This window comes from Hyposmocoma kahamanoa, unplaced genomic scaffold (assembly GCF_003589595.1).
Source record: "Hyposmocoma kahamanoa isolate Upper Pololo Valley unplaced genomic scaffold, ASM358959v1 224, whole genome shotgun sequence".
Lineage (NCBI taxonomy): Eukaryota > Metazoa > Arthropoda > Insecta > Lepidoptera > Cosmopterigidae > Hyposmocoma > Hyposmocoma kahamanoa.
In genome coordinates this window covers 8,605,012-8,621,984 of record NW_020653743.1, presented here as the reverse complement: position 1 = coordinate 8,621,984, position 16,973 = coordinate 8,605,012, and the positions used below count along the sequence as shown (strand labels likewise).

Here is a 16,973-nt window from a genome sequence, read left to right as displayed (position 1 = left end):
GAATATAATCCATGTCATCAATGATAACGAAAATTAGTTTATAGGTCATAAAATGTCTGCCCATGTAACAGCATCTCTCGCAAAGTACCTCGGGTTACAAAAGAAGTTAAGTAATCTTTACAGTACCTTCCATTTTTTAAGACCATGGTAAAACTTTGATATGAGATCCTAACTTTTTCATTAGCGGTTTTCACGTCCTCTTCACGCCTAAATCTCCCGCTATGAAAAAGGCGGAACGGAAGTTATTTATAGTAATTAATTATTTATTTAGTCTGGCAATAATCTTGTCGTTTCCTCAGTCAAGGCGGCGAAAATTTTTAGTAAAAACACGTAAACCAAATGTAGGCAATAAAATCCGAATTCAAATTAACATTTTTAACATAGATAAACTTATTAAAATTATTTAGATTTTTGAAAATGTCCTGTTATTCGAAGTATGGCATCCCTAAAACCGTAGACACCATAACGCTTTTTCGTAAAGTGGTACTAGGAGTACAATATGATTATCAATGTACTCATCAAAAAGTACATCGTATTATATTACGAAAACAGCTAAATATTTTTATAATACACATGCGTTTCCAGAGAAATGACAAAAATATTTAATTCATTAGACACTAATGTTATTCTTCGGGATAAGACAAATAATATACAAAACAAGATATTATTGAGTCTGTGGAAAGTGGAAAATTACTCACTTGGTAATCGAAGTAAAAAAATGTATGAAATTGTCTATGGAAACACAGAACGGAATCTTGTAAAAGATTAGGCCATTTCATAAAACAAATGTATAGTAACTCGCAGAAAATATCTTCGGGACAGTTGTATTTATTTCAGCTTTGCATTTTAACGTAAATTGAATCGTGTGCCGCATCGTAGGCCCATTGGAAAGGATTCATCTTCGACTCCTGCGGAAGGGTTAGCAGTCTCGATTCTGCAATAGAAAAGATTTGCATTGAGAGAAGACGTAAGGTAAACATCGATTTTATATTTTGCCCTAAAATGGAATCAGGTGACGAAATTGAAGTGTAGGACTCATAAGACGTGTGAAGTGATGTGTGGAGTGTTTATAATGTATTTTTAGTGTATCCTTGTACGAAATGAAAGTTTGACTTTTGCCACATATTCTTTTGAATGGCAGGTGACGGACGTACTTCTTGTTACGAGAGTAGGTACTTATTGCTACGTAAACTGTTTCCAAAGTGTGTATTTGGGATATTTGTTCAAATTCGGGGGTTGTTTTGAGGTTGGATTGGTTTCTAGAGGCTAATGGAAGCGATGGTTTTGAAATGTTTTTTCCCTAGTAATATGTCAAATGTGAACTTGTCAAAGCTGTATTGAGTCATTGTGGCGCTCGACAGTCGACTAAAGCCAACTTATTGTCTAGTCCCACTGGCATTGTTTACTTCCATTCACACTGCTTGTTTTTCAATAGGTAGCATATTTTCTCAGTCCATAACATAAATTCTTGCATGCATTATAAGCACCATTGATCAATCATTTGACAAATCAGACAGTGTTTCGAAAATTAGTTTTATAAGTTAATTGTTCTTAGGTGAATCATTCATTGAACAAAGTATTGCAAATGACAAGTATTCTCATAATTCCCCATATGTTTTATTATAGTTGCCAACTGTTTACATATTGTTTTTTCCAATTTGAACTTAAACTTTTTTGTATAAAAATTGGCTTGTAGATGACTGTTGATCAACAATATAATTAAAAGTGATAATATGTTTAAAGATTATTAAACAAAGACTAAAATTAGCTGTAAGTGTTTGTGTAATGTAAATAGTCATTAATTCAGTTCTAAGATCGTCCCCATAAAATACACTTTCACTTTGCAGAATGTAGACTTACAGATGATTGCCCAAGCCAATGCAATACAGTACCTTTACGGTGGTTGAAAATCTAACAAGACCACTAGAACCTGTTACTCGCAAAATGTTACTACCCAATAAACATTAATAACACAAAGGAACTGATAAAAAACAAATTGCAACTAGAGTTTTATCTTTTATTATAGCTAAACTACAGTACATTACATGTCAAACATTCTACACTTATCCATTATGTATTACTCTTTAGCACTATTACCTCATACTAGAAGGTTGAAATTCACCTTTGAGAGAATATTTTCCTGTTCAATTTTCCTTTTTTGCCAAAATTATATCTATAGATAATTGTATGGTAAACAACATACTGAATGTGAAACATACGGTCATTGACATTAAGTTTTATATCTTACATTAAGCAAACATTTAACACACATTTTAAGGCTTATACATTTCAAATTTTATATAAAGATTTTAACTAACAGAATGTAAATTGATTATTCCTTTGAAGTACACAGTTATTGGGCAATTTTATATTTACATTAATATGTTTTGTTCTTCAATGTTACCTAAGAAACTAATTTCATAATTACATAATATAAAATAAAAAAGATGTAAATAAAAATAGATATGGTATAAATCACTCTGGATGCCCATTATGGTAAAATGGCAACTGGAGAAGTCATATAGAGGGTATTATATCAAGAGGGTATTATATCAAGAGGGTATTATATTTAATTTTCAGCTTTTATCGAGTTCTTAGGTTTTCGCGATTGTTACACATAGGAAATGAAACTATTTTTCCGGATTTAAACTGTATAGGCCCGAAACGTTGGTTTGTTTGAAAAAACAAATATACGCGATTTAAATCCGGAAAAATAGTTTCATTTCAGCTTTTAGTCATGTTGCGAAGGATCAGAAGGTCGTCATCAACTCATTTATTTGTCCCACTGCCTGGTATGGGCCCCCGCTCAGGCAATGGTTTCACTTCACATGTTTTCCAAGAGTTGTTAATCTTCTTCAACATGGAGGTTTCATCACAATGTTTTCCTCCACCGAAAAGCTTATTGTAAATTTTAAATTCATTTTTGCACATAAATTCTAATAATTTCAGAGGTGTGAGCCCGGATTAGAACCCACGGCCACTGCTTGAGAGGTGGTAGGTCAAAATCATTATACTACCACGGCATATTTATTGGTAGGTGTGGGGTTATATTATTACCATATTTATCCATATTTTCAGTAGCGTACTGGTAAAGTTATAGGCACATGGGACTTGTCAATTTATGTCTCAGGGTGACGGGCGCAGTGGCTGTTCGTCTCAGATCTTTGCGGTATAAAGAGCTGAGTGGCACTGCAACTGTTATGGACAGGCGTGTAGCTTCATACCGTCACTTCATATTATTAAAAAAAAAACATAAAACCTATTGTAAACTGAGGAGCATTTATAAATAAACTAATTCCTTAATTTTCATTATCTTCATTACATTTGGCACCTTGGTTTTCTGCATTCTTTTAATGGACTTCATGATGCTCAATTCCTATTGAATAAAATGTTATATCTTGCACTAACCAAGATATAACATTTTATTCAATTGCACTAACTTGCACTAACCAAGATATAACATTTTATTCAATTAATAAAGATATAACATTATATTATTATTGTTATATATCCTATGTTCGCTGTATTTTCCTTATTATTGTTTTATAACTACATAAGCCACTTAGTAAAACACTAGGTAGGTTAGGTTTTGTCTTATTTAGTTGTATTTCCATATATACATTGCTTTTCAATTCCTATATTTTTTATACTCTGATTGGAGTTCATCTATGCTGTTTAACTTTATTTATGTTGAGTGTAGAGGGCAGGTTGAAACTTATTTCTTATTACAATTCAAACCAATAGAATTAACTTGGAGACCAGGCACCAAGGAGAACAAGCATTTTTGACAGACAAGAGTTTCTTTACAGTTTGGCATATGGTTTCGTACATGCAGCCTAGTTTGAAGTCTGATGGTCGTATTCCAGAACTCTACTCAATGCTCAAGTCAGGATTGCACTGGAAACACAAGCACTGGAAATACGACCCTAATGGCAGGGACTTGAGTGTGATTTCGAGTGCTTTAAACCATACTCAAATCCTGACTTGAGCATTGAGTAGAGTTCTAGAATAAGACCCTTAGAATTGAATGCAAAATTTATATATAAATTATAATTAAATAAAATATACCAAAATATATACAACTTACTATAGAGCCAGAAAATTGTGACTGTTATGGGTAAAAAGATAGAAATTGTCTAAGAATTTTTTTTTCATAGAGTTTACAAAGTCCATGTGAAAGAAACTGTTTTTAATAATTCATTCATCCTACACAACTTCAACTTATTTCTTCATTACACGAATTCTCTCATAACATATTACAAATTAAACTTATTGACCCTATAGATAAATCTTTATATATTAAAAAAAATGCAATATTAAATGTATAACTTATTATTAAACAACTAATTATAACACCTAATGAGTGAGCATTACTGCGTTTCGGTTTTGAATGATAAGGGTGGTGGTGAAATTACAGGGACATAGGAATTGTCAACTCATGTGTAACAGGCGCAGCGGCAGTGCCCCTCAGATCTTTGCGATTTAATGCTCTGAATGGCACTGCTATGAACAGGCGTGTCGCTTACCACCAAGCGCATGATGTTCTTCCTGTCACTTACATAAAAAAAATTAAATAAAAACTAATTAATTGTACATCCAGCACATATTTAACCTAAAGACAATGTAGATTCTCTTAATAATGTAGACATTTGTAGTGATATTTTGGCAATCACCTCTATTTATCTAAAAGTATTTTCGAGCTATCAGAACAGTGGGTATATAAAGAATCAGACAGTAAATAGCACGTCAAAAACAAGGACACCCAATAACTACGCGCAACCGAAATCGCAGTGAAAACCTAGTCCAATAAAACAACAGTAAAGTATAATAAAATGATAAAAAAACATGATGTAAACAATTAGTTTATTAAATTACAGTTATCGTGTTTGTATAAAACTAGGTTGCCAATATTGAGTGAAAGTGAATAAACTTGTAGGAAAGTTGTTCTATACTGCATTACTTAACTAAGCTATACCATAACTTAAAGTTGTTCTGTGTTCTAATTCAAAATGTATATTTATTACAGTATATAGATAAATTACACCATGCAAATATAAATTAAAAGTAATGAAACATCTAAATCAGCGATTATAATCCGAATAGCAGACACAATAGAAATAAAAAAATCGTCGTAACATAATTTCTGCTTATTTATCTGTTTCCTAATTCCGAACTCTTGTTATTTATCTACTTTATCGTACTTATGTACTCATATCTTGGGAAACTGGTGACGATTTTCGATAACTATGTTGTGCAAACAAGGATATCTTTTAGTGTTTATATTCTTTAATTATCTATTAATTCGTTCTATAAATAAATTGAATTGACCCTCTTTTGTGCATATTATTTGTATACCATTAATGATTTGATGCAGGAAAATGTTCCCGATACGCGAGTTTCAGTGCGTGAAAAATTCCACGCTAAATTCATGTACATACGTTAGAATTTGCTGTGATATTGTTTCGTTTTAATACCAAAATCTTTTACCAGTACATTGTAAATTGTACTTTACCTTCAATCGTTTTGGGTTCAAAAGCACGGCCGAAACGTCTATAACGGTTAGTTCATTCGGGATCTGTGTTGATAAAATGTTAATTGTTGATATAAGTGGTACACGAGTAAAGTAAGACATTTGTAACGAACGACATTTGTGAGGCCCAAACAAAAAAACAATGCTTGTTACCGAAATGGATTTTTCTGTTTTTTTTTTGTATTGTTTCGAAGGTCTGTACTTGGTACAACACTGTTGATCAATTTATTATAAATATAACTTTTTTTATCTCACCAAGTGATAGGACGAACAAGTCGTGCACCTGATAATAAGTGTCACGCCTGTCCATAACGGTTGCAGTCCCACTCATAGCTGTAAACCGCAAAGATCATAAGTTCACAATTTCACCAGCACCCTTAAAACCCGGAACTTACCTGCTTGGCGTCAGAAACAGGTAAGGCGGCAGTACTTCCCAAGACGAACTCTTTCACAAGGAGCTCTACTGCTATTTAAATACTTAACTAATAATATTTTAGTACGCAAGGCGAATGAAACAACATTGGCCGAATAGGCTACAATAGCAGAATAATCAGACAAGTTCTGGGTAAACTAGATCCATCGACCTCGTCTTGAATCAGTCATTTCACTGTGATTAGATAAGGTTAAAGTAACTTTTTTGTGACAAATAATTGTTTAAGTAAATTGCTGCAAAACTTATTACTACTACTAGGGTTCGGATAAATATGCAGTATAAACTACAAAATATGTACATATAATATGAGCAAAAATTTTAAAATGTGGAGATTAAAAAACAACTGTTTTCACATGAACTACGCCTTATTATAAAAAAATCAACAAATTTTATTCCACTTCAATCTAATTTTCGTTACTATTATTGTTACAACACACAATTACATGTGTTTTCAAATTTTCAAAATTAAAATTTTCTCTGGTCGGAACAACGTTTTGTACAGACTGAAATGAGCTTTCGGCGTCACAGGATAAGACTGGAGCAAACTTAAATTTGCACAAACCCGCAAGTCAGTAGGTCATGTCTAGGTTGTCTTCTAATCTTCTGCACAGTACACTGTTCACCTCTTTTTTTGTTTATAAAAACCTGTAGTTTTATCAAACACGCACGCTCTTTTATTTTTTTAAATTAAATAGAGTGTAACGTAATATTGAAAATATGGATTATTGCAAGTTTCGTGTAGAAATGTGGTCTAAACCTGAGAATGTGGAAAAATAAGGAAAATAAAAGTGCCTTTTTTGATTCTAAATATTATTAATGAATTGAAATGAAATGAAATTATTTATTGGTAACAATGTTATCAGTCAGTTATCTATACCATTCAACATCTTTAATATTACATTTCAAGTCAGTGTTTATGTCACTCACGATTAATTATAGAATAAACAGTACGTAAAAGCATTTCATTTACAATACATTATAAGTCACATTTACATTATATTACATATCATAAAAAAATGAATACAATAACAAATAATCAAAGATAAATCATTATACGATGGAAATTACATTGTAACATTTGGTTCTAAGAAATAAGGAATTCTTTAAGGTCATAGAATTGTTTTTGCCACTTCTGTTCTTCACTTAATCTAAATAAAACTACATTATTATATAGAAAACAAAATCAAATGTATTGCAATAAAAAATATGTAATTACATATTAATCCGGGCCCTACCTTTGACTACTCTCTATTTCTCTTAACTTTACTCTACTGACGGTTTTTTACAAATTAAAAAAAACACTTCTGCACACAATTATAATAAATATTGACTACAAAACAAGTGTTAGGTTAAAACAGCAAACAAAGCTAAAGTAAATGCCAAGGAACTCAGCTTACACCGAATTCATACTGTTTTTATTTTTAATACAGATTAGTGTTAATGATGTAAGAACAATTCTTTTCAGTTCTTGTTGTTGTCTATTTAAAAAATGCCGTTTCAATGGCGTTCTTTCCAGGGTTTTCCGTCGCGCTGCATTTCAGCTCCTGGGAAAAATAAGTATAAACTCGGTGCAGTCTGGAAAATCCCGAAAAAAAAATTGAAACTCGGTGCAGTCTCTAAAATCCAGGAAAAACCGAAACTTTCGAAACTGCTTCAGAAGTAGGTTTCTATATTATTTTGCTAGGAATTCAGGCAGTCAAAACATTATATTTTAATTAAGTTTTTTAATAATTCAAACTATATAATAAAATAAAAATATATGGAAGATTTTCCGGTTAGTCCCGCTATGGTATGGTCCCGGTATGGCACCCTCTTAAAATACCTATCAAAAAGTCCCACTATGGTACCCATCTTTTAGATCTACGTTAGACAATAGAAGGTACAACTGAAAAGAAAAGTGTATCTATAAATAAATACTTTTAGGAGTGTATCAATAAAACGTCTGTTTGCGATATTAAATCAGTCTTTTATTAATTCAAAATATTTATAAAAAAATATCAAACAGTAAAACGAAATATTAATTGCAATGTAATTTTTAAAATAATCAACAATATTAATTACCAATAATCAACAATAAAAAAAATATAAAAAATCCACATCTCAGAAAAGTATTACTGTAAATATTATAAACTACAAATAAAAACAACATCCAGACATAAATATTAGTTACAAATAATCAACATTGAGAAAAGGCAGTAATTGTAAATTTATATAAACTACAAAAATAATCAACAACCAACTAGACAAATATATTAATTACAAATAATCAACATGGAGAAAAAGGCGCAAATTGTAAACATAAACTACAAAAAATAATCAACATCGAGAAAAAGTATTAAACATTTTAATAGGCTAAAAACAAAATTAAAATAAACTATTTTTTTAAATGTTCTGATCGAAATGTTGACTTTGATATGTTAATCAGAAAATCACCAATGGAGATAGCTTTATTTTCGTAACTTTTTGTTAGCTTTTGAATCTGGCGGTCGATTTCTATACTTGTTCTTTTTCTTGAATTTATAGGTGATCTTTTTAGTCGAAAGCTATAACAAAAATCATCAGTTATTTAAGTTAAGCTATATTTTTTTCAGTAACCGTCTGTAATAGAAGGCGACAACCAATAATATCTACCAAAATAAATAAAATCAAATCCATTTTCAAATTCTTCTATGTACTCGTATTATGTAAAAAAATATATATATCTGCTTTTAAAAATATTATATCTGCTTAAAAATATTGTCTAAAAAATACAACTTACTTGGCTTGTTTTATATCAAAGTGACATGTGTCGTTGCCAATTGTTTGCAGAAACAATAATAAACTGGGATTTTTTCCAATAACTTTGTTGAATCTGCCATTCTATGATTCCGCCAAGTTAGTTGTTCTATGGCGTTCATTATGGCAACACCAAATGAGGTCTGGATATTCAAGCCACTGAGTGACAAAATAGTCATTGAATTTGGTCATAGCTTCATCGTCGAAACTGAAAAAAATACTTATTAAACGTTCGTACTTGTAAAGCAATGAAATTAACAGGTCCTTACTGATATTGTTGTTCTTTACTTTTTTGCCATATAATTAGAGTTAAGTACTCAAACATCATTTTGGAAAGTAACCAAGATATTATACCTATTTTCCATTATATGCAGCCAGCCGTCTTCAATATCTTGTTTTGGCAAAAACGCCAAGCCTATGCATTGCTTAACATGGTTCGAGGACTCTTCGTGTTTCATGAGATTTAAAGATTTCGCTTTTTTGATAACGTTCTTTTGAAAATGTACGTTACATCCATTTATTTTGATATCAGGAAAAATCTTCGCTGCTGCATTTATTACTCCTATTTCATAATCGAAGGTAAATTTCGATGGACGCCATTCAGGCAAAGTTTGTTTAATCAATTCGAAAACTTTTTCATAAGTTTTCCCTTCTTTGTTTTTTAACAGAATATAAAATAATGGTGCTACATTCGTGGATAACTCAGTGCTTCCCATGTCTCCATGAATGACATAAACTTGTTCGAATGGGTTTGGGCAGCCGTCGAAAGTGCCATCACCAAAGTAATGCGTTACACATTTTATATATTCCTTTACTTCTGTCGAGGAAAATATAATTATTCGATTACAGTCTTCATTACAATAATCAGCCAATACATACTTATTAAATTCTTCTGGTATTATAATTTCTTCCACATTCTTAAATTGTGTTTTTGGTACGTTCAACGACTTATTTCGGTGTCTGTATAATACTGTTTTTAATTTTTTATAGTCAGGAACATTTCCTGTAAGGTGTAACCCTTTGTCTTTTAAGTTACCCATGTGTTTTTCGAAAATTTTCTGTACTGATCCGTAATTTGAATTTACTTCTTTTTTGCACTCACTTATAGCCATTTGAACTTCATTGTCTTCAAAATGTGGCACGCACTGATCACTGTGTTTATAATCTTTAATTATTGTATTATTGGTATTCTCAATAGTTATATATCCACTACATTTAATACTATTTCTCCTATTTACACAATGCCAAGTACTTGAATTTTTATTTTCTCTGCGTTTAATATATTTATGTCCGGCACGTAATAAAGTTTTTCCACCGCGTCGACTGTCAATAATTATTAAATTTACACCACGTGAACTACTTGACCCAGACATTGCAATAGATAAACTAACAAGCTATCCTAATTACTCATATCGCAAAAGTACAGCTGCAAATAGCAAACTAAACCCGGAATAATACTGTCTCTCTCTATTTTCATAAAAACAATACGAATTCGAAGAAGGGCTCGTCTCTATTGTTTTACGAAAAAACCGGTTGGTCAGGTAACTACCTGAAGTGAAACGACAATTACCGAGCGTGATTTGTTTAAAAAATAGTATTAATAAATATTATCTTGCTTAACTATAATAGTTAAGAAAAGATATTTTTTATTAATACTATTTTTTTCTTAACGCATTGTATAACTTTTCTTTACAACAGTACCAAAAACTGAAGGGTACCATAGCGGGACTTTTTGATAGGTATTTTAAGAGGGTGCCATACCGGGACCATACCATAGCGGGACTAACCGAGATTTTCTTTCAATTTTTATTGTGGACACAAACAAAGGGCGTTAAGTATAGTTTCAAATAGAGAGGATCTGATTTTATTGCTGTCGATCATGAATATCCACATAAGCTCCACTCTACAGTGTCGCCATGTCCATGTAAACAGAATAATAAAAAAAATCCTGTTTTAAATTCACTAGATTGAAACCAAAATTGAATTTAAAACAGGACGTATATATTCAACCACTTTTATGTTGACCTTCGCGATGTTGGAGAGTTTAAAATACCAATACCGACAACATGAACATTGATTTCAAAATGCAACAATCGCACACATTTCAGGGTGCAGAAGCAATTCATTGACCGTTATACAATTAAAAACCGTCAGCATTGTTTGCCCTTTCCATTAATTTATTGTTTCTATCAAAGTTAAGGATATGTTCAAAACGAATCTAAATTTAGTTTTTCAATATTTCAACTGACAATCAGAGTTTAAGTCAGTGGCGAGGGATGCTCCGTCCTCTTTTAGCAAAACTTAGTACATATAAAGTACATATATTATGTCGCCTGTGTGACGCCATTGAAGTTGTGTCGTCATTAATAAAATATTCTAAGTTCTGATTTTTAATTACCTGTAATAATTTATTTTTCAATGAATTTTAATTCGGATTTCGTTGCTACACATCGGAATTTAATTTTTTTTTTCCCGGATCTATTTATAGTGACAGCAAAACCCCCTGAGAAAGAGTTTGTCGAAGGAAGTATTGCCACCTTACCTATTTCTGCCGCCAATCATTAATATGAGCATTATTGCGTTCCGGTTTTGAAGGGTAAGGGTGCTGGTGAAATTAAAGGCACGTGGGACTTGTCAACTCATGTCTCAGGGTGATAGGCGCAGTGGCACTGTCCCTCAGATCTTAGCGATTTAAGGTGACACTAGAAAAATCTAAGTCCCGTATATTTCTTTAAAAAAAAAAACACCTACATTTCGGGCTCTTTATTCTGAAGTATTATTATAACATTTAAATAAATTCACGTAAATACGTGACTCATTTTTAACTGGGATAATGTTATTTGATCCGCAAAGATATAATTGATCTATTGTAAATGTGCACTTTTTAAATTAACGGTATTTTTTTATGTTTGATGTATATATTAATAGTACCATCTATATTAGTTGATCTACGGAAAATTATAAATGAACGGCACTATCATTATGTTTCAGCATACTAAATGAATATTTGGTATTTAAAAAATAGTACATAGTACTGAAAAAACCGACCTCAAAAGTCATTCATCCCCTAGTTTGCCACCCTTAGAGGTGGAATATTTTCTTCAAATTTAAATGGGACCATATCTAAGGTACCCTCTTTCCAATAAAAAAATAATCATCAAAATCGGTTCACAAATATCGTGTGTGTATGTATATATGTATATATATAGAGTTATCGCGTAAAAAATGTTGTATGTAAACAATAAAACATACAGTCGAATTGAGAACCTCCTCCTTTTTTTTTAAGTCGGTTAAAAATAATATTTGTACCTCTTTTTTATATTAGTCTTTTCTTTTAACGATTCATTATATTTATAACAAATATATCTTTTGATATTGATCTCTTAATCTTGGTTGGATCTTGGTGGCACCCTCCACTCAGTAGGTTAGGTTAGTAAAAAGCTAAAGGCAATTTGCTTGCGATTTTCCGAACATGGTTCCAATCATACATACAAATCAAATTATATTGTTATTAATATACTTAATATCGAGTTCTTAGGTTTTCGCGATTGTTACACATAGGAAATGAAACTATTTCTCCAGATTCAAATCGCGTATATTTGTTTTTTCAAACAAACCGACGTTTCGGGCCCTTTACAGGTCCCATGGTCACGGTTGACTGAGGTTGACAGTCTTCAACCAGTTATGTCTAATATTGATGCAATCCACCCTATTTTTTCACTATAGTTACAATAGTTATTAATTAAATACCTTATTTTTAATTTTACAAAGAAAACATTCCAATTTGCGCTACATTAAGTTTTACAAATTATTTTATTGAATGAATTTTTATTAAGTTTAATTTTTAATTTTAATTATTAATAGAAATTAGAATAAACTAAAACATATTAATTAGTACTGCAGTCTTATGTCTGTTTGGGATTTTTCATTAGAGGAAATACTGGATCCCAAACTGGTGGTACGGAGAAACCATCTTCCCCGTTGAAATTAGGTTGTTTTTTAATTTCAATGGTCTCTCGTAGCATCCTGGGTAGATAACGGACTTCTTTTGCAAGGACCTGGGGTTTGTCAAACTTCATTGAATGTGTAGGTGTATTCGTGACATGCTCGCAGACTGCAGACTTGTTTACGCGTCGGTTTTTGACATCAGCTATATGTTCTTTGACGCAGGTACAAATACTTCGGTTTGGGACCTGTAAAGGGCCCGAAACGTCGGTTTGTTTGAAAAAACAAATATACGCGATTTAAATCGGGAAAAATAGTTTCATTTCCTAATATACTTAATATTAGTAATAAATCAATATCCAATTTTTATTTTTTATGCTCATTTGTCTTAGTTTTGAGGCCCAACATAAAACTATTAAAGTTAATTTTTACAAATGAAACGTTTTTTGCGTAGCTTAGAACAGATTAAAATACCTATCGATTTAATTTATTTTGTATCCCAGAGAAAGAGGATCATTAAAAAAAATGATCGTTTAGATTTTTTGCCTGCTGCTTTTGCAAATTTAAAATGATCATTTATATACATGCCTTTTTAATTTACCATAGAACATAATTCGTTGGTGTTTTGTAGAAAGCGACATTTCGGAAAATCTTTCAGGGGAGCTTGTTTTAGGTTTCCACGACTCTTGAAATATTTACGTCCTGTTTTAAATTCAATTTTATAACTTATACTTAATTAAAACCAAAATTGAATTTTAAAACTGGACGTATATATTTAAACAGTCGTTAAAATGTAAAACATACTGCTTTGAAAAATTTTATAAATATATAATAATATCACTTTCTACAGAACACTATCGATTCTAATTTACGGTTTAAATCTGTTTAATTTCCAATTTGACCATCAATTTGTATCCACTTTGTAATGCAAATGAGAAACACTTATTTTTCGATAATTGCCTTATACGTCGTCCTTCTAGGATACATGCCTATATTGTTTAGCAATTTTCAAACTCCTTGATGAATATAATAAAATCGGATCAATAACGTAACTTAGTTTCGTCCTTGTTAGCAAGTTGTTGATAATTAAAGTTTCTGCAATATCAAATGTAAATGGGAATGTATACTCTCACTTATGTGAAGAGATTCGACCTTTGTAACTGCTGCCTTTCGCTTTACGCAATGCTCATCACTTTTGCAGTTACGCTCTACGGATGATTGCTCTAATAAGCACAAAATACTCATTATGTGTACTATTTTTTGTAATAATTTGATAGTACATATGTATTAATTAGTGGAGTAAACATAAAATGTGTCTAGTGTACATACTACAGTAAAGAAGACTTCTTACTAAAGATCTGTGACTTCACTAGCTGCCGTGTATAATATTTGCCAATATTGTATGGCTAATTGTACAGCGCCCCCCATTGGTCTCAAGGAGAAGTAACATTTTGCATTCCAATATTTTACACAATCGCTAGTGACAAATTAGATTTTGGTTATACAGCGTTATTTTTAAAATTCTTACAACTTCCCAGGACTGTATTACTAATATCCTAAACGACAACTTTGGTCCCATCACGTCCATTCCGTTCCGCGACAGTGTAAATTGAACCTAAAGGTCAGAGAATTTTATTTTAGTCGACAGCGTGTGGCATGCAATTCTTAGAGCATACTTACCATCCACATAATAGTACTGTACTTATTGTAAAGCTTTTTCTAACAATAAATTATATTATTTTTAAAGTCGTAGTAGGTACAGTTGAAGCCCTTCGATACCTGACCACCCTAGCCGACCTTTTGGTTCTAAGAGCCTTCTTACGGATTCAACAGACAAGTGTATAAGAATTCCAGCTCTTTGGTTAAAATTTATGTTTATGTAAAGGACTAATTGGCTTGAAAAGTTGCCTTAAACATCATTCTTCATCATTTTAGTGACAGTAGAACTCCTTGTGAAAGAGTTCATCCAGGGAAGTACTGCCACTTTACCTATTTCTGCCGCCAAGCAGTAATGTCAGCATTACTGTGTTGGAGGGCAAGGGTGCTGCTGAAATTACTGGCATATGGGACTTGTCAACTTATGTCTCAGGGTGACGGGCGCAGTGGCAGTGCCCCTCAGATATTTGCGATTTAAAGAGCTTTGCGCAGTCGAGCGTCTGCCCAAGCATGGAACGCGGAAATTTTTTGTGCTTCAGCACAACTACACTACAACATCAGCATGCCTCGAAGAGTCTCCTGATGTAGTAGTAGGGTTATGACGCAAAGAAATGGCGCATTTCATCTCAATCTCCTAATCTGTATCGCCACACCCGTCTCATACTATTAGGGCCGTGTTCGGGTGGGGAGTATACGGATACAGTTTTCACAGAATTATTACAGTATTTTTTAATAAATTTCTAACATTTCCTGGATACTACTTGGAGATAGTCACCGCTTGAAGATGAACGAAATTCTGCAGCTTGCTTTCGGACGGTAATAGACTCAAGCCGTATTGACTATAGCTTACATATAGGAAATGAGAGTATGTTTTCGGATCTAAATCGTGTATATTTGTTTTTTCAAACAAACCAACGCCTTATTTCGGGCCCCTTAGGTTCAATTTATATTGCGGCGGAACGGAATGGAAGCGAATTTTTGTAACGATATTGTACATAGCGTGATGAATTTTATATTCAATTGTGTAACGTACAAACTAGATACGAGCCAAAATCTCCCGTGGAATTCTCGCGCATGCTCGAAAATGCTCGCGCATTCCGCGGAAGATTTTGGCTCGTATCATAAAGCATAAAGTTCATTCGCTTCCATTCCGTACCGCCGCATTATAAATTGAGCCTAACAGGTTAGACCTGTTAAGTAAGATCGGAAAAAATTGTCTGATTTCCTGTGTGTAACAATCTCGGAAACATAAGAACTCTATATATAGCTTACATGTTTAGTTATTGATATTTTTAGTGTAAGTTAAAAAATGAATAAATAAAATAAATAATTGTTATTGTTGTCAGGTCACAGTGGAGGTTTAGAGTAAGCTGAGCTTGGTGTAACTGAGGGAGGAGCAAAGACATACGCTCGTCGAATTAACATGTCAGTGCTGAATCAGAGTGGAGAGGAGCAGGTAATTGCTCTTATGAAACACAGGTTCCTTTGTACCTGAAGACATGTTTATAACCAACAACATTATACGTCCCATTGCTGGGTTCAACTTTGCGGGTTGGGTCACACGTTTTCAGGTTTTCAGGGGATGTGAATGCATGCAGGTTTCATCAGGATCTTTTCCTTTGCCATTAGCGAGGTACAGGGTCAAGAGCACGCTAAGATTGACACTTGAGACTTAAATCCAGCTCTATGCCGCTTACGATAAGAACGGTCCAAAGTACAAAGAGTCAAACTTGATGTGCTCTTGACTGTACCTCCAATGGCTTTGGTTGATTCCGCGTAACGCTGAAAGTGTTTAATCAATCATTTTGGGAAAAATATATAGTATAACGGTTCCTAAAAATTTCCACGATAGAAAAAAAAACAGCTGTATTCAATTGGTACTTTACATATGGCAATGATGTTTTTTTATTAACTGAACTAAATAAAATACGTATACTATACGATATACACTTTTCAAATGGCTTTAATTTGGTTTGTAAAAAAAATAATTCTGAAATAAAGAAAGTTGTTTCTGCCACTCGACCTAAGCAAAATGAACGGTATTAGTACGGGAAAAATTTGAATTCTAGCTGAGGTAGAATCAACTCTTAAACGTACGCATCTTAAGAGTCTAAAATTAAGAAGCATTCGTTATCTCATTGGGCTACAACTTCTCTTTACTAATAATAATGGGGATATTCTAATACAGCCCTTGTTGAATGTTTATATAGCCATGTTACAGAATATTATGACAGGCTATTACACCGATTACCGATTGTGAAATAATGTTGTGCAACTCTAAACCGAACCCCGACTAACCTTTGATATGAGTTGTGGTGTCCCTAGAAACTGAAATTTAGTTCGACTAATTTCAAAATCCGAGCGTTAGTTCATAATAATAATCGCACTCCACGTGGAAGAATAGCATAAGTGGAGTTACGTGAAAAACGTTTATTGCTCCATTAGGTATAGAAAAATATTACCCACGTCCTCTCCAATTATTGTAACTTTATCGACTAATAATAGATATAGTTACAAAATAAATATAAAATAATATAATATAAAGATAAATATGATATATTATTAGTACCATCGACTCGCCATTGAAGACACGCACACACTCAACATAGCCCCGCACTAGGGAAACTCTATGTC

General features: G+C 32.5%; 2 protein-coding genes across 5 annotated transcripts in view; one reads left to right on the top strand and one right to left on the bottom strand.

Annotated features, from left to right (window-relative positions):
* The first annotated feature begins 772 nt into the window (after window positions 1–772).
* The window catches only part of LOC113228158 (putative uncharacterized protein DDB_G0282133), a 36,916-nt gene continuing 20,715 nt past the window's right edge, over window positions 773–16,973 (top strand). For all 4 annotated transcript variants that reach the window (XM_026461378.1, XM_026461377.1, XM_026461376.1 and 1 more), the window contains exons 1-2: window positions 773–972; window positions 15,686–15,795. In XM_026461378.1, coding sequence (XP_026317163.1) covers window positions 15,763–15,795 — 33 coding nt within the window. In that variant the 5' untranslated portion in view covers window positions 773–972; window positions 15,686–15,762. The remainder of the gene's footprint in view (window positions 973–15,685; window positions 15,796–16,973) is intronic.
* Window positions 8,107–10,462, bottom strand: LOC113228159. The gene is made up of 2 exons (XM_026461379.1): window positions 8,722–10,462; window positions 8,107–8,506 (listed from the first exon to the last, which is right to left on the bottom strand). The coding sequence occupies exon 1, from the start codon at window positions 10,109–10,111 to the stop codon at window positions 9,056–9,058; it is 1,056 nt and encodes a 351-aa protein (XP_026317164.1). The 5' UTR covers window positions 10,112–10,462; the 3' UTR covers window positions 8,107–8,506; window positions 8,722–9,055.